Source organism: Acromyrmex echinatior, chromosome 3 (assembly GCF_024713525.1).
Source record: "Acromyrmex echinatior isolate Ae372 chromosome 3, ASM2471352v2, whole genome shotgun sequence".
NCBI lineage: Eukaryota > Metazoa > Arthropoda > Insecta > Hymenoptera > Formicidae > Acromyrmex > Acromyrmex echinatior.
The window spans coordinates 7,080,106-7,105,958 of NC_141854.1; the positions used below are offsets into that span (position 1 = coordinate 7,080,106).

At 31.8% G+C, this 25,853-nt stretch overlaps 1 protein-coding gene across 2 annotated transcripts in view; it reads left to right on the forward strand.

Moving 5' to 3' along the window:
- Positions 1-25,853, forward strand: part of LOC105151783 (1-phosphatidylinositol 4,5-bisphosphate phosphodiesterase epsilon-1) — a 129,177-nt gene that overhangs the window by 89,283 nt on the left and 14,041 nt on the right. For both annotated transcript variants that reach the window (XM_011065689.2, XM_087404388.1), the window contains 5 exons: positions 4,747-5,081; positions 6,581-6,726; positions 13,553-13,754; positions 19,057-19,290; positions 19,939-20,166. In XM_011065689.2, the coding sequence (XP_011063991.2) occupies positions 6,704-6,726; positions 13,553-13,754; positions 19,057-19,290; positions 19,939-20,166 (687 nt within the window). In that variant the 5' untranslated portion in view covers positions 4,747-5,081; positions 6,581-6,703. The remainder of the gene's footprint in view (positions 1-4,746; positions 5,082-6,580; positions 6,727-13,552; positions 13,755-19,056; positions 19,291-19,938; positions 20,167-25,853) is intronic.

Genomic DNA, 25,853 nt, shown 5'->3' on the forward strand with positions numbered 1-25,853 from the left:
ATTATCGATGTACGTTGCAATTATGCAGGAGCCATTTACGTTCATAATCCGATATGTTGATTAATCTCTTCATCGAGTTATCGCGCTATTATCTGATAAGGTTCGCCAATTGACTACGAGCACGCCGGGGCATGCCAAGGTTTAACCGGCCACTCTGTCCACACTCGGTACGTGTTTGCACGGTGGTTGAAGATCTTTAACAGACCGTTTGTTCGAAGACGTTGATGGACGAGTTTATATATGCAGAACAAGTCCATCCCGCTCCCGCACGATTCATTACATGATAATCACTCTGCATAAGAGCAATGCACGCAGAAACAAGAACACTTATCGTATCGCGATATCGGCAATTACTCCATTTAAGATGTATGCACACCGCAAACATTGTACGAGAAATTACGTCTCGGTGGGTTAGAAACGTTACGATAGAAAGCCGTCCTACTTATCTTGGTAAGCTCTGCGTAAGGCGGTCATAAATTCCGCCCGGAGTAATTACGGGATATTTGCGAGACGCACTCGTAAAGGGTTTCCATTGAATAGTTTCGCTTCTCGGTCTGAAAGAGAGAAATAGGAATGAAGCTCGATGTTGAAATGAAGCATTACTTCTGGATATTTCGTATTCAAATTTTCTGAACTAAGATCTCTTTTGACTTGTAACATCCGTTTACATTATGCGCATTGCATTCGTTATTATAGAGAAATTTCAAAAAGACATGACTATGTAGTTTGGGATATTTCACGATGATGAAATTCTTTTTCTCATTTTGGTCGCCGGCCTACTGATAAATTAGCCGCACGGATATTAGATTCCGCTTACATTCGTATTTAAACTATAACGAAATATCGACAAATGTGAAATTTTGTCCTAAACCTTCTATCTTGCGTTATATATCTCAACTCGCGTTTTAATTTCGAAGGCACAGTGCTTATAACGAAATGAAAGTACAATCTGCTGTGAATTAAATTTTTTAAAAATCATTTTTTTCAAATAACGTGAAAGCCAAGTAATTGAAAAAAATGTTTTTCACGCTACATCACGAGAATACAAAAATTATGTGGCAGCCCGAAATAGTTTTCAAGTTCAACAAAATATGCGTGGGTGATGATCAGGTTGCAGATACTGTAAAAATAACTATCAGCAACGAGAAAGGAGAAGAAAGAAAAAGAATATATAACACGTTCTTCCATTATTCTGCTGCCACAGGCAAGTACGTCGAAGCTCGCAATATTCGAGATACCTTGAATTATTCCATAGCATCTTATGAATGTCGCTACGAATGAATGCACTCACAATAATTTTGCGCTATCTTATAATAAGCACACCATGTCGTACTCGATTTTAACGAGACGCAGCGTTCTTAATCGTTTCTAAGGAAACTGGGTCAGATTTAAAAGTTGCCGGCGATTTCACGCATATGTTTCATACTTAACTTTTACAATATCCTACACGAAAAAGATGATTTTCTGCGCGCACAGAATTTATTTAAAAAATTAAGCTAAATACAGATCTGTTAAAAAAGTTTAGAAAATGGGACTGCAAATGCATTATTATTAGTAAATAGTGAATAATTGTTCTCTCAAATAAGGTAGATGGTTAATTAAATAATTTTTTTCATTGAAGATGAAACATTCAATTTATATGGAAAAACGATTTTGATGGAGTATTTAAAAATTTACAACTAAATCTGAAAATAATTTTGTTTAATTATCAAAATAACTAAATAAGAGAAATGGCAATTACGGTCAAAGTTAGATTTTGAAATAATATGTCTATATGTAAAATAATTTTTATTTTAAATATCAAAATAATTAAGATGCTCAAACTGATTAGAAAGTGTTACAAACAATACTGCAAAACTTTCGTACTTGAATTTCCTAATTATTTTGATAATCCAACAAAATTATTTTTAAATCTGTATAATCTAGCTGTGGAAAAAAAATATTTCACCAAAAAATCATCCTTTTCTATAAACTAAATGTTTCATTTTCGATGGAAAAGATATATATACTTATCATTTATGTCAAGTCTCACTTCTTTCTTTAAAAAAAAACAATTCAATATTTTCTAATAATACATTTGCAATTCTATTTTCTAAACCTCTTTGATTACACAAACGTATAATATTTTTTCGGTTTATATTTCACGGTCCCTAGTACTTCGTACCGGATGTCGAAATATAAAATACCGTGAACTATGTTTTTACTTCAGCATCAATGATACCCACAGCGCAGAATTATTCATCGAAGACCTAAAAGACACTTTTATTCGACGGTCGCGTTGAATTTCGTGCATCACTCGCACTAGCAAAAAACCATCGAGCTGACCTTTTTACGCAGCAAATGTTAAACGATGGGCAAAAATTGCACTGTATTTCTTTTGTAAACTGGCACGTTGGAAACGTCAATTGCTGGCGACGCGGTCTTTAAACGTACGGTCACAAAATATAAATTGAGCAAATACATATCATTAATCATCTGTAAACTTCATTTCGAATTTGCACATATTTAATTCATAATTCGGGCGATTTAATAAATATTGTGTTAATATCGAAATCAAATGTAATTGAATATGAAGATTATCATGGTTCATTAGGCGCGACCTGATTACAACGCGTATATAAATTTTGATATAATCGTATTCAAAATAACTACGCCGAAAATAATATTATACGAAAATAATATTATAAATGAATATTATAAATAAAAGAAGAGAAAACGAATATTTTTATCAAATATACTGTATTTTTGTAATTGTCAAAATAAATTAATTAATTTTTGTACTCAAAGCTCCAAAACATTTATCTGAATATATGAGTACGCTATCGGTTTTTCCACAATATTTATCGATTTAAATAATCAACAAATAATGCATTTGTCGACAATTAGCTCACGACCGAAAATTATCTATATCAAGATTTAAACAAAATTATCTATATCAAGATTTTTACGACACGATATATCATACAATACTTTTAAAAAATATACATAATAATATGCAGTTATCGTAATATTTCGTGCACAAAAGAATCGCGATATCATTTTAAAAGAAACTTACACAAATGTTTTATTTTTTATCATCCATTTCTGTGTTAATATAATAAATAACTTTTTTAATATAATATAACTTCTTACATTTTTATTTTCTTCTTACATTTGTATTTCTTATATTTGTATTTTTATTATCTTTGCTATTAGTAAATATTGAAGCTAAATTCATGCAATCCTTCAATAATATGTTATATTAAAGCATTGATTATAGAAATTTCTTCTTGATTAAACTTTAGATTGCATAAGCTACATTGCATAAAATTTAAAAAATGCTATATGTTAAACATAAAAAAATACATATAAATATAAATTATACATATCTATATATAACGCACGGATTTATATCTATAATATAGAACGTAATAAATAGTACATGTCTTATATCAAAATATTAAACTTTAAAAAAACTTGAAAGTTTGTTAAACTTTAACAAACTTTAAAAAATTTTAAAGTCTATTATACTTTCGAAAGCTTTAATTTTAACATTATCAAAATATGATAATACGCATGTAAAAAAATTTATTATAACAGAAAATAACATTCTATTCTGTCTTCGATAAAACTTTATTGTCACATTCCCCTCTCTCTTTCTTTTTCTGTTTATTTTTTTCTCCATATTATACTATAGTTATATTAAATGTGTAATGACAATGTAATGTAATGTAATGTGATGTAATGAATGTATTCTACAAGATTAATTGTTGTTGTTGTGATTGTGATGCTTCCTATGTGAAACAAACAGGGAGGAAATTAAAAACTAGACTTTCTGAACACCAAAAGCATATCCGTAGTCAAACATCCACTCATTCGGTGATTACAGATTATAGGTTGCAAAACGATCACGACTTTGATTGGCAAAATGTGGAGATTCTGGATGTGAAGAATTATTATAATAAACGATTGATATCGGAGATGCACATTCTATAATCTACGGACTAAATTTACAACATGATATCGTTGTCTTAAATCATGCTTACACTGAGATTCTTAATAAACTGTAAGATTGTTCGTAATATAATACATGTCATAAACTGTAATTTGCTTATCTTCAAATTGACCACTATGTTACTTGTTTAGCAATCATTATTCAATCGACAGTCGAAATGACAAGACAAATTGTTCTCTCAGTTAGTATTTTAAAATTTAATTTTTTTTATTTTGATGATAATTTTTAACTTATTAACGATGTACAAAATGTTGCATATGATATATTTATTGTTCAGTGTTGAGGCATCGACTGTGTAAGGTGAGGTGATTATTAATTTTCAAATTTATACATACGATAATTTAATAATTTATATAATTTTAGCTTGAGTTCTCATTGCCACTCAGCTTTCTAACTTTGTGAATATGTGACTTACCTCACAACAGTTAACGGTTCAATTTTTTGAGAAGAAAAACGTTGGAGATATTATTTTGTAATGCAATAATCCAACCGTTGTGTTAGAGGGAAAGATTGCTGATGAAGACTCAAACCATGAGTAGAAACGTTCAAGATCAAGGTTTATATATATTTAATATTAAGAATTGAGCTAATTGATAACCAGCGTTGACTCCTATCACTTGTACTTTATATTATTATCATATATTTCTAAATTGTTCATATATTTCTAAATTAAAGGAGTCTATAAAAAACATATTTGTGTTATAGTTTATAATTTCTCATTGTAATGTAATGAATTTGAAAATAATTTTCAGAGCTGGAGAAGCGGCCGCAGCCGCAGCCGCCTCGGAGCTCTGAGGAGCTGGAGGATCTGCATAAGCTGCTGCACTTCCCCGAGGAGGTGGCGCTCAGGTTGACGGAAAGCGAGTACCATCTATTCTACCAGGTACCACCGCACGAGTACCTGAGGCACGTGGCACAGGATCAAACCACGTTGCAAAAACCACCTGCCAGGCCACCCCCGTCGCCGAGTCGCAGCTGCAGCAACCCCAGCACCACCAACAGCTCGACCCAAACTGAGGACGAATTATCCTGGCCTGTTGCCACGGTGTACTCCACCGTGCAGATCCTCATTGATCGTTTCAATGAGGTACATTAATTCTTCCTCCTGTATTTGCATTTTTCAAAGGCACGTAGATGTCTTTTGATTACAATTACGAAATGCTACAGACGGGTTCCTTAGATTACTATTTCTAATCAACAAAGAGGTATTATTATTTTATGTAAATAAGAAGAAAAATAATTGTACCGAAGATGATAATAGACGTGAATCCTCCATCGTGGAGGAAAAAGCTCTACGCCAAGAAACCTCTCGGTTTTTAATCCCGTGGAAACTCTCATCAGCCGCTTTTAATGAGGTATCCACTTCTCCAGCGGCTTTCCGTACGTTTTCGCCAGACACTTTCACTCACTTTACTCACATATGTACATATACATATATATGTATACACGTACGAATATCACCTGACCTCGCTTAGTCGTTTCCGCCATCCCTACTGCCATTTCCCACTCTAAATCTTCGCTCAAGGTTGGAAACATTGGATTCTCTATCCCTTCGTTCCCACATTGTTCTTTTTATCATCGTGTTAAACAGAAGCCTCGGATAGTGTTGGAAAATTCTAGTCATTTCTTATGAATAACTGCAATGTTCCGCAATTATCTTACAATAGGATAACTTCCATTTTGTTTGCATAAAATGTAAGACTCGAATTGCGAAGCATAAATAAAAGTCGATAGTGTAAGAAAGCAACTCACCTTTCATCTTTTCGATTAAATATAAAAAAGTCAATAATAGCAATAAGATATGAGATCTATTAGGTTTATTAATTATTAATTATGAATAAAATGACCGAAGTTTGGAACATTGTGAATGTTTAATGTTTTAATTGATATACTTTTTACATCGCTAAATATATCTCATCCGCATTTGACAAGTTTTCTTAGTTCCAAACTTCCATTTTACTTATAATAATTGTGATAAATCTCATATCTTACAACTTTTTTGTGTTAAATAAAAAAAATGAAATATTAGTCGTTCTATAGGAATAAATACAATTACATTATAAACAAATTATAATTAGAGTTTGACCGAAACTTTTTGATCGAAACTGAACCGAAACACTCGGCTACATGTCAATTTCAACCGAAACCTTATATACAGACATGTATCATATACTTTTTCTTCATAAATATCATAATTCATTGAAACAATAATTAAATTTCGACCGAAATCGAAAACCGAAATTTCGGTGTGTGTCAATTTTGACCAAAGAATATAATTACTTCTTCTTCATAAACATCGTAATTTAATTATTGAAACAATAATTACGTACATTAAAATTAATATTTATGAAGAAGAGCTACATGGTTTCAGTCGAAACTGACACGTAATAAGCGTTCGTTTTCAGTTTTGATAAAAGTTTCGGTCGGATTCTAATTATAATTATAAGAATAAATTCTATGTAGACTTGTCGGAAACATACATTGTGGTTTTCAGTTCAACGACATCGAAATCCGCATTCTGATATACGTAAAGAGCGTTGGCGATTTGCAAATGAAGTAATCATTAATCGTGTTTGTGTTAATCAGGTAAGCTCATGGGCCACCCACGCGATCAGCAGCTGTGCCACGGTAGAAGAACGACAGGCAGTGCTGTCCTGTCTTCTACGCGTCGCGCTAACCTGTTGGAATACCGGAAACTTTAATTCAGCTATGGAGATAATTGCCGGTCTGAAGTAAGTACCCATAATGCTTGTCGTAAACGCGTGACGGCGCCAAGTCCCCCTACTTAAAAGGTCAATCCTCGAATTGCTGCCTTCCACTTCTTGTAAGCGCACTCGCTTTATTACTATCCATAAGTCAAGTAACCCGCATTGTTTCGACTAAGTACGAAAGTCGTAATATAATTTCTTAGTAGTCCTGCCGCAAAATTACGAAAGCCCATCCATCTTCATCCACCATAAGCATCTAACCGCAGAACAAAGTTGTTGTCAGCACCAATAGATCATTACGAAAGACAACCGCAACACGTATCTCATCGGTTTCGAGTTTCGATCGGATTAGAGACTCAGCTGCCGCCGTCGATACTAGTGCCGCCTCTATATACGCGTAACTATAATTTTGTATTATTGTCAATTATATAATTGACTAATCTCACAGATTAACGAATTAGAATTATTAGAAAACTCAAACGAACTACATTTACTCGTTAAATAAGCTAATTTGGTATTCTTAATTTGTATGTATAGAACTTTTACACGATGACGTCAAGTCATTAATCATTTTTGACAGATTTTATACATGCACATTATTTAATGAGAAAAAAATGTATTTTCAATAAATTTTAAATGAAAAAAAATTAAAAATTTATACAAATTGCGAAAATAGTCTCGTACATCCCAGTAGGGATTTGCGAATTGTATAATCCCCAACGAGATTGCGACACTAATACGAATTCAAGGCTTCCTTGAAACTTTCCTCGCGTTTGTTGCATGACATTGCGACTTCCAAGGTCGTGCTTACACAATTAATCTTCATCTGTTGGAATAAAGGACTCTTGAAATTATAATATATTTCTCTACATTGAGACAATGGAGTTCGAGCTTTTATTCGAGTTTATTATTTCGAACACGAAAAGTACTTTTAAATATTTATACGTACATCGAACTTCACTACTGTATTAACTATGAATAAAAATCATAGAAAACAAAGAATATTTAACCTCAAAAGTATATCTTTGATCGATCACAAATTAAAGAAACTTTGTACTTAGTTTATCTTGTTGTGATGACCGTTGGCCATTCATGCAAAGTCAGATGAAACCTATTAAAAGTGCATCCAAAGTGATTTAGCACAAATAAGAATTAAACATCCTTAGAACTAAAAAATATTAGAACAATTATTTTTTGCAAACAAGATAACAAGATAAAACAAGATTAATAACACGCAAATGAATTCAAGAGATATATATATATATATATATATATATATATATATACATATATATATATACATACATATATACATACATGTATGTATGTGTGTGTGTGTGTGTGTGTTTTTGTGTATGTGTAAATTATATTTACACGTATATATATAGTCTACACGTATATAAAGAGTTGTTTTATGTCTTTGAACGTAATATTTTAATAAATTATAAAATTGCACTCTAGAGAGTTCAAAATATTATAGCTTAATACTCAATTAAAGATTGACTTCAGAGATTAACTCTACAAATTGCTTTAAAAGATATACAAAAGCGTCATGATAAAACTGTTTATTGTAATTGAAAATGAAAATATATGAAAATATTGAAAATATACATATATTTGCATTGCAATTCTGACACTTGTTTTTATATCACGGTTTAATTTTAATTGTATAAGTATTCAATTATGTGTATATTAATACTAACAAAATTTTAAATTTTAATTTGTTTCATTTTTTAAAGATTTATGACATTTAAAAGTGTAATCAATTAACAAATTTATAAGACTAATGTATGATTAATTAATCAAGTTATAGAAAAATGTAAGGATTTAAACTGGATGTTCTCATCGCAATAGAATATTTAAAAATACGTTTCAAGAAAAATCATTATATTAAAGAAAATTTCATTTTGAATTTATATTTTAATATAATTTGTTTAATTAATTTGATTGATTTCAAGTTTGTCAAAATATACGTTAAGACAGGTGTTTTATTTTATTAACGTAAGTAAAGAAATCAATTTAACTGTAATCGAATATGATGTTACGTCTCAAAGTTTTATCGATAAAAACTTCGCGATATCTTCGAGAATCGGATCAAACTATACTTAATACGATTACACAAGAGGATTTCTTTGCGTTGAATTCGTGTCCTAAGTAGCAACCGAAGAAACATTTCCTCTCCAATAACAGATCAAAAACTATTCAACAATAAATATCAAGTCTTTATATCTTCCGTAATTAGACCTCATTGGACAAAATCCAATTTTGACAATAGAAATTTAAAAAATCTTTGAAAAATAATACTTTCCAAACGTAGAAAGATCTTTGACATTTTCGCGATCGCATATCTGGAATTTACGACGAGTGAGAGATCAAAGATGCTTTGTCCACTTGTCAGGCTTCCAAACGATCGTGACAGTCAGGATTCGACTACAGATTTTCCGTGAAGATGCTTTCATCTCAAAAGAAGGATGGTTATTAGGGTCGAGTAAGTGTCCTTCAAACGATCTGTGCGAATTTGACTTGAAGAGAGAAACGCTAATTGCTCTCTCTGAATATTGTCTTTGTTAGATTTTCGCGTCATCTTTTTTTCGATGTCAAGTGCATCGTTAAAATTAAATATTATATATATTACCTTAATTACCATATTTTATTAATAATCGAAAATATACTAATTTGGAAATTGATTTCTCGTGTTGCTTCAATTTATTTAATTTTGAATAATAATGTTGTCGCTTTCTCTCAAAAATAATATTATTACACCTAACTCGTATACATAAATAAATTTAAACTTGAACAAAATATAATCATTGCATGTAATTTCTTTATGCATTTCTGCTAAATATGTTGCAAAAATACTTAGATTTCAAAAAACGCTCGCCAGTTGATTGAAATACTTATACTAGATTCCCTCTACTATGGCTGAGGCATAAACGTTATGCGCGGTAACGACCTGCTTCCGGGCGTGTTTCTGCTTCTTCATCTTGTTGTCTCATGCATCGTATGTTTTATCTTGAGATAACATCCAGTGCATTACCATGAAACTACAAAACAAGAAGCGCTTACACTATTTGCTAAATTATAAAAGAGATCGGCAATTTACATGTGTAAATTGATTATGTTAATTACGTACACGATTGTTACCAATAAATTGTAGATATTTAATGAGAATTACTATTGTTTTAAAAAATGACAATTGCTTTAATATTTTCAATTATAAACTTTTAAAAAATTTAACAAGTTAAAAAATGAGAGATTCATATTATTAAATTTAATTCTTTTTATTATTGTACTCTGACAATAATAAGTAAACTTCAGAATGTTAAAATAATTTAAAGTAAGATAAGAATATTGGATATTTTGATATTTTTAATCCATCTCAATCCAAAATGGTAATAAATCGTAAAATTATCAGACAATCAAAATCAAGATCCTAAATTCGTCAAAAAAATATGCCATAAGAAAAAATATAGGATGCGTTATTTATATATAGAATTGAACAAAAATGCAACAATCACTTCATGTCAGATGATTAATTAATTAAATCGAGAATTCCAATTCTTTTGAAAAACTCAGGCAAGCCTAATGTATATTAAATACAGAGATATATCTTGTAGGATTCCTATCGCGTGTCTTATTACAAGACAGAGTGGCTTCCATGGTACTTTGCTTTATTAAGAGCTCCTCATGAAAGTTTTATCGAGTGTCACGACACGTAGCTCATTCTGCAAATATCTCTCGACTCGATGCTCTACCCATTTCCCGAAACGATTCAACAATGGCGTAATCGCATTATTTCACGAGTTCTTTCGGGACTGCGACCTCTTTCAACTCGATCCCTCGCGAGGGAGTGAGATAATCTCCCGTTGAAAAGTAATTCAAGTAATGAATGTGTGTCATTAATTTTCACAGAGATCAAGAAGTACGACGGCGATTCGCGCGTTATTCGTCCGTAAAATTGTTTTCTTTCCTGTTTGATAATTAATTCTCTCTCGACACGAGAGAAACTCAAAAAAGAAAAAAATAAAGCGGCATTTACATGATGGACTTTTAATGTATCAAGGAACAATTCGCAACATTTTTACATCGCTGTGAAAGAAATTGACAATGGAAAATTTGATTTTTAACTGCCGTATATATATATATATATATATATATATATATATATATGTATATATGTACATATGTATATATATGCTGAAATCAAAGTGGTATGATTTTTTTATCAAAATTTTGCCCATAAATTTGTTTACGAGTGAAATAACACAAATTTCTCGTTTGCATTTCAGTTCTAATTTACATCTTTGCTGCGTTATACGGTATGAAAGCATTCTATTGGCTATCTATCCACTTGCAAAAAGCTGACGCTTATTGACTTAATACTGTTGTTTGTGCTTTGGGGAAAAAGAAATAAAAAAAAGAGATTTCCGCATGAAGTGCGGGCTTTTTGTAATCTATCAGGGTCTAAAAAGGAGAATACTTTATTAAAGGATTTCTTGCCAACTTGAAAACTACGTTGAAAATCTCTACTTGGAAATCCTGATCGATGTTGCACGTGCACATTTAAATAGGGAAAAACGTCTCCGAGAACATCTCAGAAACTTATTCTCATAGAGGAGAGGAAATATGAAGTAGAAAAGGATCGAACTTCACTTCCGCTTGAAGAGTTCAAAATTGACTTCCCCCTTTCTGCCTCTACCGTTGACTTCCGCGTCTCTGCTCCTATCATTGAAAAAACTATTAATCGATCTTTGTACTGTGGTATTACTGTAATTTTTAACGCGTAGTGCAAATACATTATATATTCAAATCGATAGCAACCAACTAATAAAAAAGCCATAAGTATCGTCCATTTGATCGATGACCCGGAAATGATGAGGGAAATCGTATCGGCAAACATAATATCACTTATTTATAAGAGAAATTTTCTGTTTACGTTCTACTCTGCTAATCCGCCATTTGGTTATCGCTTCTTGCGGATAACGGCACTCGTCATTAACCATCCATGCTCTTCTTTTTATGTTCCGCGAAACGAATGAATTTCGCCATAAGTGGCACAGCGGAGAACCTTTACCGCCTGTCCCCATCGGAAATCCCCAACGTAGAAATAAAATACTTTTTATTGCCAAGACTGTAAAGTTAGACACCGTCCCCTTGTACTCGTCCCGCGAATGAGAGGATAAAAGTTTCGTGCGGGAATATCGTTTCTAGAGCGATCGTTTCTAGAACGTTGCGCCTGCTGACGTCACACACTCGGAAACATTCTCAGCTAAAGCATTCGGGTTGTACTATGGAGAATACTGAAAGAGATAGATAATTAACGCTGTAATGGTAAATGTTTCATGATTTTAACGACCATTAGAACACGAAACAGAGGAAACGTATTTGCAAGAAGCGTGAACATGACTGTTTCATGCAGATATTGGCGACAACTCAATTTAATCGTATTAATTGCATCTTGCTGCGCTCACGACGCTAAATTGTAATTATTTATCCAACTTTTTCTCGTATCTCTAAACCTTTCACATTTCACACGTTAAATGTAAGAAAATTTAAAAGATATTAAATTTCTAATTGCTAAACAATTTTTCCATTTATGGAAAGAATAGATGTGTGTAACTTTAAGTCTAATTTTGAACTAAATAAATATTTTAGAATTTTTTTTTAGAGCAATGTCCTATTTCTCAAAAAATTCAGATCTTAAAAGGTTAAACAAACTCGTAATTTTAAATTATGTAACTGTGTTTCAAAGACAGAAATTTCATGTTTTATCTAAAATATCAAAACTTTCTAAATTAATTTGATATTTGAGTCCACGCCTTTAACATTAGCAGCTTCTGAAATTTACTTTAGTTAAAATTAAGCTTAATAATTCTGCACGTATAGAGTAAATCACCATATATAAAGTTAGTGTACACGGTAAGATATTAGTAGGAATTACCAAATGTTACAATTTAGATTATTATATACATTAAAGTATTAAATCCTCTTTTAAGTACATAATCTTTAACTTACTAAGTACTTTAAGCTTTTGACTTAAAGTCTACTCAATAAATTATATTTATGCATTTCGTAATCAGTCAATTAACCTAGCACACGATTATTTTCCGGTCCTACTACATATGAATCGATCATATTCCAAATTAATTTTATCACTTTCCTATATAAAAATGATTAAGCGATTCTTACATATACTTTAACAATGTTAGAAAGTAACTGTAAACCCAGATAGCACAAAGAGTTCCAAAAGAATTCAGTGATATGTCATCAATTTTGAATTCATTTTCAAATGCAAAAAGAATCCTTTTTCTGAGAAGAATTCTTGTTGCATTTGAAAATGAGCTCAGAATTTATGACATTTGATTGAATTCTTTTTTTTTAATTCTTTTGAACTCTCTGTGCTATTCGGGAAGTGTTTCCAGTATTTAAAAAAAAGGAAATATACGGGACGTGAAAGACTCAGGGTGCGGTCCACTTAACGCTACAAATGTTTCGAAGCTTTTGATTGACCAAGCGAAAGAAAGAATTTTATTAATTGCTCAATCAAAAAATATTTCGAAGCTTTTGTAGTATCAAGTGGACCGTAGCCTCAATCATATGTACTAGAGATTAAAATAAAAATATAACTGAAATTATTAATAACTAAAAAGAGTACTATTGAAACATTATTAGTTACCAGAAGAGTATTAGAATACTAAAATAGTATTAACCTCTTAACACTCTAAACGCGTCGCCACGCATTAACTTGGAGTGTGCGAATTTCTGTCAGCGGTTTACTTCTTAATTACGTATATCCGAAGAAGTATGTCTACCTCGTCTAATCGCGAACGAATTGTTGCTTATGTTGCAGATCCAATAAACTGAAGCCGATTTGGCAAGAACGAGGCATGAACGAGCGCTTCCCGGTCATGGAGTATCTCTCCTCTGCCCTTTTGTCTTCCGAATATGAACATGCGCTTGCTCGCGCTCTCGCGATGCCGGAATGCCCAGTGGTACCATTCTTCGGGGCTTTCCTGCGCGAGCTGCGGGAAGTTATCGCGTGCGATATAAAGGTAAACACGAAAAGCGCCACTACTATCGCTCATGCGATATCGTGTTTTTTTGTAGACTTTGAATTTCTAAGAAAATGTTTGCATGCGTAGAATTGATTGTTCCACGTTATTAAATAGAGATTAAATTGGCATTTCATTTATATTTCACCATGTAAACACTATTAAATATTACACGTCAGCGCCCGCTTCTTCGCCTTCCCTTCAACTTTCTGGAGCATTATCCCTGTCTACTATGAAGATCACTGTCAACGTCAGATAAGAGCCAAAATATGTACGTGCGTCGAGCAAAAGACTGGTTATTTAGATAGGATAATGTAACTTAACGTTTCGTCAAGTAAGTCTATCTCTCTAACTGATGTTTAAGTGTGTGGAACATGATACAACGAGAGAAAAGCTAAGTCGGAGAGAAAGCCCATAAGTAATTGAACGCTTTCGCGTTTTGGCAAACAGCCAAAAAAGTTCATCGGGGATATCCAACATGTCTCTCATGATCGCATCACGAAACAGGCTTGCCGAGAGTAATCGAGGGAAGGACGGTCAGTGACACGATAAATCTACTTTGTTCCTTCAACAACTGCATATTCAAAAGATAGCGAGAAGTTTGGCGTTGCGGCAAATTTATTTGAAGAAGGAAAACCTTAATAAGAAATTAGAGCAAATAAAAAAACTTATGTCAAAACTTAGAAATGCGCATCCAAGTTTACGAAAGTTTTACCCGAGAAGACTATCTTAAGATGATACTGAATGCCGGAGTAAAAACGCATTAAATCAGGAAAATTAAATCTTCCAAGTATATACATTCTTAACATAGATTTATTCATGGAAGTGTTTGTCAACTTCACACAAACTGTTACAATTGACGTGAGAAATCGGATTAATCCTTGAAAATTATAGAAGAGGAACAATTTGCGTTTTAAGTAGTATCATTTCGAGCGCAAACGCCGGGAACTGCGCATCGAAATTCTTCTATGAAGTTTCACGAAGAATAGCAGCGTAGCAGAAGAGTACCGAAGCGAAGTCTGCGCCGTAAAAGCGACAAGGAAAGGGGTTTCTATCGGCCTCCAGCAGCTACGATGGTTGTAGGCCGGCGGAAACTACTTGCTCTTGTCGCTAACGATCGTCATCGGGGAACAAAACGGCGTCTTCCTTGCTTTTTACAGTTTTTACAACGTCACGTTATTTGATGTTTAAGAGCATGTTCGAAAGACCGCAACGGAAATCAGTGCTTCTAAGAGCGGCTCTTTTGAAACTCAAATTGCACGACAAAATCCACAAAGTCGCTGGTCATTAAAACCAAGCACGTGATCAGCACCACGAATTTGTGATTAGACTCTCTCTCTCGGTTTATGTGGCATAGCATCACGAAGTCGCGACGTGAAGCGTTTATTTCGAGAAAGGGAAATAAGAATGTGTACGTGTGTGTGAATGAACTTTGTAACATTTATTAAAATAAAACTTACTGTTATAATATAATTTCTGTTAGAATTCAAGATAGAAATCTGTTTATAATTTGATGTACATATAATACGAAAAATATTTGATAAATTTAGACTAAGATATACATTAAAATAAGTATATACATGAAAATACATCAATCTGTGAATTCTAACGAGAATTATATTTGAAGATGGGTTAATGAATATAATATTTATTTTATTTATGTAATTTTTAATTAATTATATTAATTAATAATCTCATTATGTACGTTTAATGTTACGTTAGTAGATTTACGTACATTTAATGTTTAAGTTATATACATTTTAATATCTATTTTATATTTAAATTTTATCTATATTCGTAATCACTATGTTAGACAAATAAAACTGTAGTCAGAATAAAAACTATAGTATGCCATAAAAAGATATAATCTGCTTATTAATCTACTAATAACAAAATTGTTGATTATATGTTTTTCAAAATAAATGTGTATACATGAATATATAACGTAAATTCGAAGAAATTTTTCATAATTGTGCATCTCGTTGATAAAAAACATAGAATATTCAATTTCTAGAGCGTGAGATTAATCAGTGTGCGATATGATCATTCACGTCCCGAGCGTTCATATCTCCTGGGTGTCAATGGCTAATTACATTCAAATGAATTCGACATCAATTGACATTACGGGAGCAAAATAAATGATATGCTTTGCCTTGAGATTATCGAAGATGCGGCTTAGTAGGTATATCTCATTAACACTGTCCCTTTCCCTCGACCCTTCTCCCTCCCCCCCCCCTCTCTCTCTCTCTCTCTCTTCCTCTCTCTCTTTAGAAGGTATAATCCGTCAAACCAAATGTATCCACGATGCGGATGTCGCGGCTTGCAAATGGAATTCCAAATCAGTATCGGCACTAGCGCATTGGATATGCGACACTTAGCCTGCGATATGCGTCATTCTGTTATCCCGAGTGTTGCTAGTCGCCCCCTCATCGGCACGTATTTTCTTTAGGGTACATTTCCATGAAGGAGAAGGAGGAAGAGGAAGGATAACGAGGTTAAGCAATCGCAAAAGTTGCTTCGTTCCGGCATCACGTCTGCCACGGATGGTTCCAAGCTTTAAACTCCGAAAGACCAAATATTACTGTCGCTCTCTACGTTATCGTATTTCCTGTGTCTACATCATTACTTCTACACCGTTACTTCAAATTAGAACATTTTAATTAAATCTGAGACTTGATTAAAAGTATAAAAATATTTAGAATGTATATTAGAATGTATATGCAAGTTAAATAACTAATAAATGGGAGAGAACAACTTTCATCCGTTTTTAAATATAAAGAATTAACCTGAATAAACCTACTTACTTTTAACTTGAAGAGTTTTTTTTTTTATAAAAAGATAATTTTTATAAAAAATAATGTCCTATTTTATAACAAGCAAGGACTAAATTAACATCTTTCTCCTTTAAAATGAATCTTACTTAAAGTAAAATTTTTATGAGTTATATTTCCCAAGATATCTTCGACCCTTCTTCAACTGTTAATTCTCTCGTCTTGTTTGCTTTGCCCGTTTGCCGACAGTTCGAGTTAAAAGTGATATCGTATTCCATCATGTAATAAATTGATGTCACCGACTTCACGAGAGCGTTAAATTAATGTCTGAACATAATTTATTTTCCACGAATAGCTCAATCAAGATATATCCAAATTTTTCTGCCGACAACATGTTCGTAAACGCGTATTTCAGCACGTTTTGCAATTTGGATAGCACGACTTAGCAGCTTTAGAATGCCGTCTGACGGTGGGTCGATCGGCGTGTAACACGGCGCGATAAAATGAAACAGCGCTACCTTATGACGCTGCATCGTGGAACGACCGCTCAATATATATCCATGCGATAGATTAAGGTTATCGGATAACAGTTAATTATAAGCCGCATTAAAGTTCTTGCTACTAGCGTACCTCTAGCTTACGGATAGACGAGCTTTCGAGCGATTACTTGTATATATATTTTGCATTAACGCGACTTAAGAACTTTGCTATAAAAACTAAAGACGTAATTTTTTAATATTGTTAATTCTAATATATATAAATAATATCTCGAGTCGAAATTCTGCTCCTACTTTGAATCTTAATTTTAGGACGTATTTAGGACGTAGACTCTAGAGATTTATAATAAATTTCTAATCTAATGAATTGAGTCCTTACGTTGAGCTTGTAAATGGCAATTATTTCCTATTTTTAGGTTCAAAAGAAGTTTTCTAAATAAAAGCTGTAAATTAAGTAATATTAAAAGAGGCCCTATTTGATTGTTCAAGTATCAAAACAGGTTTATAAGGTTTGATTGAGATTGAAAGGAATTCAAAGTAGGACTAAAATTTCGGGATATTTTTATACGTACATTTCCGATAGTAATTATAGCCATAGTACACAAGAAAATGCTGTAAGCACAATTCGACTCATTTAATATACTATTTGATTCATTAATTAAATTACTTCACATCCCTACACTTTGTAGAAACGTAAAAATGTACTGACAAAGAAATTTCACGAGAAATTAAAAATGAGACCACGATTTTTCCACTTTCTTTGGTTCTACCAACCACTTATATTTACGAGACTGTCGAGGGATTTACACTAGCGAGAGAGCTCTTTATATGTTACTAGTCATTAACAGACTTAAAGGGCCATCCAATATTCCTGTTGATGAACACGGCAGAGTGTATTTCGAGGTTGCGTTTCGAAAGCAAGCCGTAAACTATTGATTCCCATTTCGAAAGCCAAGTTCCTCTTCGAGGAACAAAGGCAACTTCGTTACTCGGATTATCGAATCTACATCTTTGAAATTGAGCATCTTGTCACAAACAATGTATTCTTTCGAGGTGTACGCATGGAATAATGTAATATACTCGAAACAACAGTTGACAGTGTTTTATTTCTTCTGAATTTCCATGCTCTATCAATAATGTTACGTCGGAAATGGTACCAATTAATTTATACGCATTATACTCCGTATTATTTAAGATAATGTTTTATTTATATTATTTGTCATATATTTTGTGATCTCATAAAGTGTCTGTCTCGCATGCAAATCGCTTTAATAAGCAAATCGAATTATCGTGTTTCTCTTTTCATTCGTATTTTATTTGGTGTGTCGTTTTGTATTTAGTTTTACAATTCTAATTATGTATTTGTCAATGTTATGTTATATTATACGAAATTAAAGGCTAATTCCATTATTGTCACTTTGAACAAACCGTTAAAATTTCAAGGAATTTTTATTTTTCCTAAACTTCTTTTTGTTTTTATTTTCTCATAGTAAAATCACATAATAAAATAAATAAAAATGTGTACCTTTTTTTAAAATTGAATATTTGGAACAGAGTGACAATCAGGAAGTTTTTAAAACTAAATATTGTAAGTAAAACTTACAATTAGAGAGTGAGTAGAGTAAAACGAATTAAACACTTTTAAAAAAATACCTGCTAAATTGGTGGCTTTTTTTATAATATTTATTTTTACAAATTGTATATATTCCTTTTTCATGCTAATAAAAATAAAAAGTTATTTCAACAATAAAATATTTAATTCATTTTGCCCTGTCCGTGTTTATTATAAAATAACAGTTATTTAGCTTCAGCAATTTTCCATATATCTCTAAAAAAAATATATTATGAAAATGGAAACCATTTACTCTGAGTATATCACATTTTCATTAATACTTTATTTATTCTGAATTACATTGTATAATTATTGAATCACAGCATGAAGTAGATCGAAGCTTTTCCATAATACGGACAATCCCTTGTATAACAAACTTAACTACGATTCTTAAAGAATATCGTTGGCTCGATATGTTTTAGCCTCAGCCCGAGTTCAAGGAAAATCGCGAGTCACCACGTGTTAGCATTAAGGAGAGCGAACCTCAAGAACACGTGCCTTCCTCTGCGCCGGTCGCCAGGATCGCCGTCGAGAGTAACACAGAGACGCCATCGGGATGGAGTTCAAGGAGCGGTTCCTTAAACAAACCGGAGAACCCCATCGCACCAGTCCACGATACAAATTCCGTTCTCGACAAAGTCGCGCTCTTTCACAAGGTAAGACATATTCAATCAATGAGCGTCAACTATGTAAAGATCGAGCAATCTTAATGAATACTTTTAACGTCATTAACTATGCTTTACATAATACAAGCAAGAAAAGAAATAGATGTTTGAAATGTTTGTGCGAGTTTTAGAAACTAGTTTGTTTGCTTGAAATAATTAGTGTAAGCCTGCTTTAAATAATCTTCGCACCAGAATTCAATTTATAATTCTATACGCTGTATAATAAGAAAAATATTTAAAAAATTTAAATGCACATGCATAAAATATATGTATTGTATATAGAAATATACGACATACATATAAAATTATAAAATAGAATTCTGTTCTGCAATCTGACATGAGAGAATTATATTGAATTTATAGTTTTGTAAGCTATATAACAAGAAAAATATTTGAAAAATTTAAATACACATATATAACACACATATATGCATATAAAAATATACGACATATATGAAAGTATAATTAGAATTCTAATCTGCATGAATTCTAATCTATGAATATGAATTGTATTGTATTTATATAGAGAAGACTCTTGTCGACTATTGTCTACGGATGTTTCTTTCTTTCAATGTATCCTAAATATGTATCCTAAACAGTTGGATATGGTTTAATTTAACAAAGGATAATTTTTTTAAGCATCGACATGCTCGTGGCAGAGACGCGACTACTGATTCCCTTCATCGCACCCTGAGCGTTCACACGACTGCAATTGAGCAAACCTACATGGCGGAGGAATGCGACGAGAATGACTATCATCTTGATTTAGACTCCTACAAACCCGTGCAGCCGCTCAAGATCGACCATGGAGTCGCTTTGTTTCCCGTTGCCGCGCCACACACTGGCATGGATCTTCATCTTCTGCAGGTATGTTGCGCTACATTCTCTAGACAAATGTACGTCTCAGACGGAAATGTAGATATTGTATCGAAATGAGAATCTCGCGCCGTCAATTTTATGCAACAATGATGATATAAGCGACATTTTCACGAATTTGTATGTTTGATATGTACAGACTGGTACCACTATAATTTTTATTTAAAATAACAGATATGAACAATTTAAAAAGAATGACATAAGATAAACATTTTCCCCAAATAATCATTAAAAGTTCTCTTAAACTTCATTCAGCTGTTATTTGCCTCAAATGTTATCCTAAGAAAAAAAAAAAGTTCACAAAGTAAACAAATTCTTTTTTGTCATATATTTAATGAAAAAGGTAAAATTAAAAAATTCAAATTTTTGATGAAATTGAAAACAATAATCATAAAAAGATAATACTTGGTCACATGATCTGTTCAGAGTGCATGGAAAATGTCTGTGTTGAGATTTAATTAGCATAATTAGTAATATTGCGGAAGTTTACACAATATAATTTCCGTTCTATAATAATAATGCACAACGTTCACTCTCTATGTTGCATCCGGATTACTTTATTGCAACACACATACATAGAGATAGAGAGGTAGACAAATATAGATAAGGGAAGAAAGGAAGAGAGGGGGGGGGGAGAGAGAGAGAGAGAGAGAGAGAGAGAGAGAGAGAGAGAAAGATAAACACAGCATTCTGAGATCGTCGCGATGTTTTGGGATTGAGAGACATTGCATCACATAACGAAACTGCCAATTGTATACGTGACATCACGATGCTGCGCGTGGAGTGCATCGTAAATATTAGACTCACAGGATTTGTTGCACAATGCGACGCCAGGACGTTTTTGATCCTGATGTTATAGGCCACAGTGAAACAGAAATTAGAGATGTGTGATTTTCTGCTATCCATGCCACATGGCAATGAATGTTAATCAATAATACTAGCAATTACAAATATATAAATGGCATTGAATCTAATTCACAATACACTTTGTCAAAGAATATTATCACATAACGAATTACAGAAGAATTATTATATCGAAATAAGATGAATAGAAAAATATCTAATTGTAAATATTTTTCTAACATTAGTTTTAAGAGATATATTAAATTTAAAACTAATCATTAAAGTTCTTTTCTCCATTACTTTTGGATAGACATTGCTGTGTATTGAAATTCTCTAATTTTATATTTAACTTACAATTATCTCTCTTTATATAAAAACATTTAATAAATAATTTGAATTTTATTTCAAAGCAAAGTACTATAGGATTTAAATATTTTATGCAATGTCTTTTTAAACTGTCATTTTTCAGAGAAATAATGCAAAATAATTGTATAGAGTTTTTGTTGTATAATATATATGTATACATGGTAGTAAAAAAATATTTACACTGTTAAACTCACAATGTCAACTATATTCAATTTGAGTATTTTTAATCTCTATAAGTCATCATTGTTTCTATTCAATACATCGTTAATTTAATTAAAATAACAGTTAATTTAACTAAATAATTTAACTTAAGAAAATGTATTTTTTATTCAAATCTAGTTATCTCATTTACTAATACCTTAATATAAACGTTTACGTTGAAATTAATTAGAAATGGATTAATTTATATTTTGATACACATGAAAATTAAACATAACAAAATCATTTAATTTAAGGAATTGGGTTACCATTGTTTCTCTCTTTGATATATAGCACAATGCAAAATTTTAAATTTTTCTTGTATCAGTCAAAATGAATAATGGTTTTCCTCTATCAAATCGGTAAGTTTCAATATGAGAATTTAATGCATCATAATGGAAGAAACAACATCCGAAATGCTAAGGTTCAAGTAAGGTTCTGCGAAGCGAAAGACGATACCATATTCAAAAGAGTTCTTTCATCTCTTAAGAGTGGATGCGATTATTTAAACAGAACACTATAACATTTGTTATTCATAATTATGGCTAACGAGAAATTCAACTAAATTTATTTTAATATCTTTGTGTATTATAATTTTTAGTGTCACATTTAAATGAACGTCTAGAAATGCAAAAACTATTATTGTCAAAAATAATTATCTTGGATGTAAAATATTATGTAAATGAAAGATATACATTTCATTTAGGTATAATTAATGAAGATTGTTACGTATAAATCCTGTATATTAATCGATACTGAGAGCCAGGATTTTTAAACAAGTAAAAATGATTTAAGATATAATTCAAACTCCTCCCCCCCCCCCTCTCTCTCTCTCTCTCTCTCTCTCTCTCTCTGTTCGTAGTACCGTAATGTTCAAACAAACACGAGCAAGAAATTTCTATTTTGTTAAGGAATTCCACAGTTACTTTGAAATTTAAGTGAATACCTTCGCATTTTTTATTAGATATCGTAGCCAAAGAAAAAGAATAGAGATCCTTAGATCTGCAATTTCTTGTTGAAACTATAAATTACAAAAGAAATGTAGGAAAAATAATATTCGCCTCTCACGCGTTTGCTATTTTCGCAAATTTTGATATTTATCAAGATATAAAAAGATAGAAAAATTTCACATTTGTGTATAACTTTTAAATTGAAAATTTTCATTAACGACGTTTCCCTCATAGCGTTGCGACTGAAATAAAAGATACTGTCAACACGTAGCTTGCTATACATCAAAAAGATTTCAAAGGGAACTAGTCTTACTTCCACATCTCCGGCAAGCTTTGCGGAAATTAGAAAGAAAACAGAGAAATATGCGAAAAGATTAGGAGGGAAGGGAAAGAAAGCTCTCTCTCTCTCCCTCCCTCCCTCCCCCCATCCCTCTGTTTGTCTCTCTATGTCTTTGTCTCTCTCTGCGACAAACAAATCAAGGAGACTGACGAAAAAAACGTAACTCAGTACGTAAAACTAGGTCATCCTTTTGAATCGAGCCACCAATTGTCAGCGTTAATTGAGTGGCAAGAGAAAAAATGGGACACGACATATTTGTGGGAGAAATGGTTCATAACGAATAAAATTCGTTATCCTCCCATCATAAAATTCCGATACAATCGATATACCATGAATTTCTCTCTGCCACTACAGAACGTTCTCGGAGGATACATAACATGCGAATCTATTGACTGTATATCAAGTGAAAAATAGATATTTCGGAAAAATTTCGGGGAAAGCTACACAACTTCTTCCAGCTCAATGTTCTTGTGAATAACTTTCTCATATAACAGGTTCGGTACCAATAAATGTTCAGAGAATGCAAACATGTCAAATATTTACGCATATTGTTAGCATCAATAATACAAGTGTGATAATATTAACATTGCTAGTAATCCAAGAACTTTCGCCTATTTTTTAATTAAAATGATGTTCATCTTTATTTAACGAAAATTCGATCCTTGAAATTTCTTACAATTTTGAATATTAAACATACTTCTTTTCTAATTGTTTCTTCTGTTATTAATTTGAATTTTGTATTCTTCTATTAAACTAATAATAATATATAAATTAATGTTAATTAAAAAATAATATTTTATAAATTCAGAATGTCTTCATTTTTGTTAACAAAAATTTGACTTTAAATTTCTCTGTGAAAATAATCAAATACTTTTGAGGTATCCTTTATATTTAAAGAGTAGTTTCAATTTTAAAAATCGTAAAAATTAAACGACAGAAATTAAGCTTGAAAGTGTAGTGAAATTAGCACTTTTCTGATAAACCATCGTAAAATCTACAACTCTGTGATGTTAAATTACGGGTAGTATTTTTTAATGGAAAAGCATGCCGGACATGTAAACGTGAGAAGTTTCAAAGGTAATTTGAATGTGACTACAAAAATAAAAATGGATAGGAACGCTAACATTTCGTAAATTAATTAAATTAATTAATTAAATTCCTGCTCTTCGCGTGTTTGTTCATACTGATACCAGCAAATAATTGTAACTAATTAAAAGTGAATTGAAATTATGTTTCGACATTTGCACATAATTAACTTCTATTTCTATTTTCTATTCGCGACAATGCGATAATTGCACAAAAAGTATAATATAGTCTACACATTTGAAAAATTAAACGCGCCGGTATTTCAATATTCGATATATATATATATATATATATATATATATATATATATTTTTTTTTCCTTATTCACCTTTAGACTGTACATTATGTGATGGAAAATTTTGAATTTGAGTAACTGCCTACGTTATCGATAAATAACTCTAGCCAAATGCACAAATTTGCGCATATGCGAGCGTACGTGCAATAAATGTCCACCTGTATACCGTGCTTAGAAACGACCGCGTAAACGCCGTTATAAGTACATTACGAGCCCCATCAGTGTTATAAATGCACTCACGCCGTCTAATACTTTGTAGAAGCACGGAATATTTCGTGTGACGCAGTTGCGAGAACCTCGTAGTAGCGAGAAGTAAATGTCTTACGCGTGCACCCTGAATTAATATATTTATATTAACAGCAAAGTGCTTATTCTATTTTCTTTTTAAACATGACATTATCACAGTAATCCAGTAAAACGACAACTCCCAGATTATTACTGCATCTAAATTTAAATACTGGCAGAACAACGTTTCGAGCAAAATCAAATATAGACCATTTGTTACGTATTTACATTTTGTTTTATATTTTTGCATTTACGTTGTATTATTTCTGTCAATTGGCGACAAAATGTACAGAAATACAAAAGCTTTTACATACATATATTAGGTGTTGGAATTAATTCGTAGCGTTTTTTAATGAAAGAATGTTATTTATTTCACATGAGCATTAAAAAATACATTAATAAAAGTACTTCCCATCACTTATAAAACGCTACGAATTAATTCCAACACCTAATATATTCATCAGCTAAAAGGTGCAATACTTTTTTCAACAGGTTTTGGAACTCAGCCTTGTTTATAGAACGGTTGAACTTAAAGTTAGAGTCATAAGTAAGAATCAATCGCTCGACGAGCAGGCTGCATTCCGAAACCCATCGAAAAAAGTGTTGCAACCACTTAGTTGATGAATGTGTATACTACAGTCATAATATACAAAATGTCGATTATAAATATTAAATTAAATGTTTTCTTTGGAAACTCTTATGAAAAGGTAAGAGTTTCTATTTCAGAAATTTTTTATAGAAATTTAAGTTAGTTAAATTTATGAAATTTATTTAGATTTCCTTACTAATAATGATAATAATACAATGGTCAAGAAAGATAATTAAAAAATTGATAACAGGCAAAATGATGTGTCAAATATTATACAGTGACCAAATATTATTAAACATGTGCAAAAGATCAAGTTATTATCAAATATTTATAAAATTAAAAATAAAATTTCGGCAAAATTAAACAAAAATTTCTAGCCTTCGATTCATCCTTTTTTTCCATCTAAAATTTGAAATTTTTTAATTCCCTTTTCAAAGAACTTCGGTTTTAACTTAACCCTAGAACACTATATACGTATACATGCAAGTGAGCTATGCTTCAGCGATCAGCAGGGGTCCCAATCTATCTATTAAAAGCTGAAGCCAAATTGAGCACCATTCTAGTATCATCCATCAAAGCGTGAACAAGTTTTTAAAAATTCAGTCCGTTATATATCAATTTCAATCTCCTGGTAATCAATATTATAACAAAGAGCGTGATAAGCAATTTCAATTTTTAAACAGATTTATGTTATATATTGTATTTTATTGATAAGTGCTATGAGAA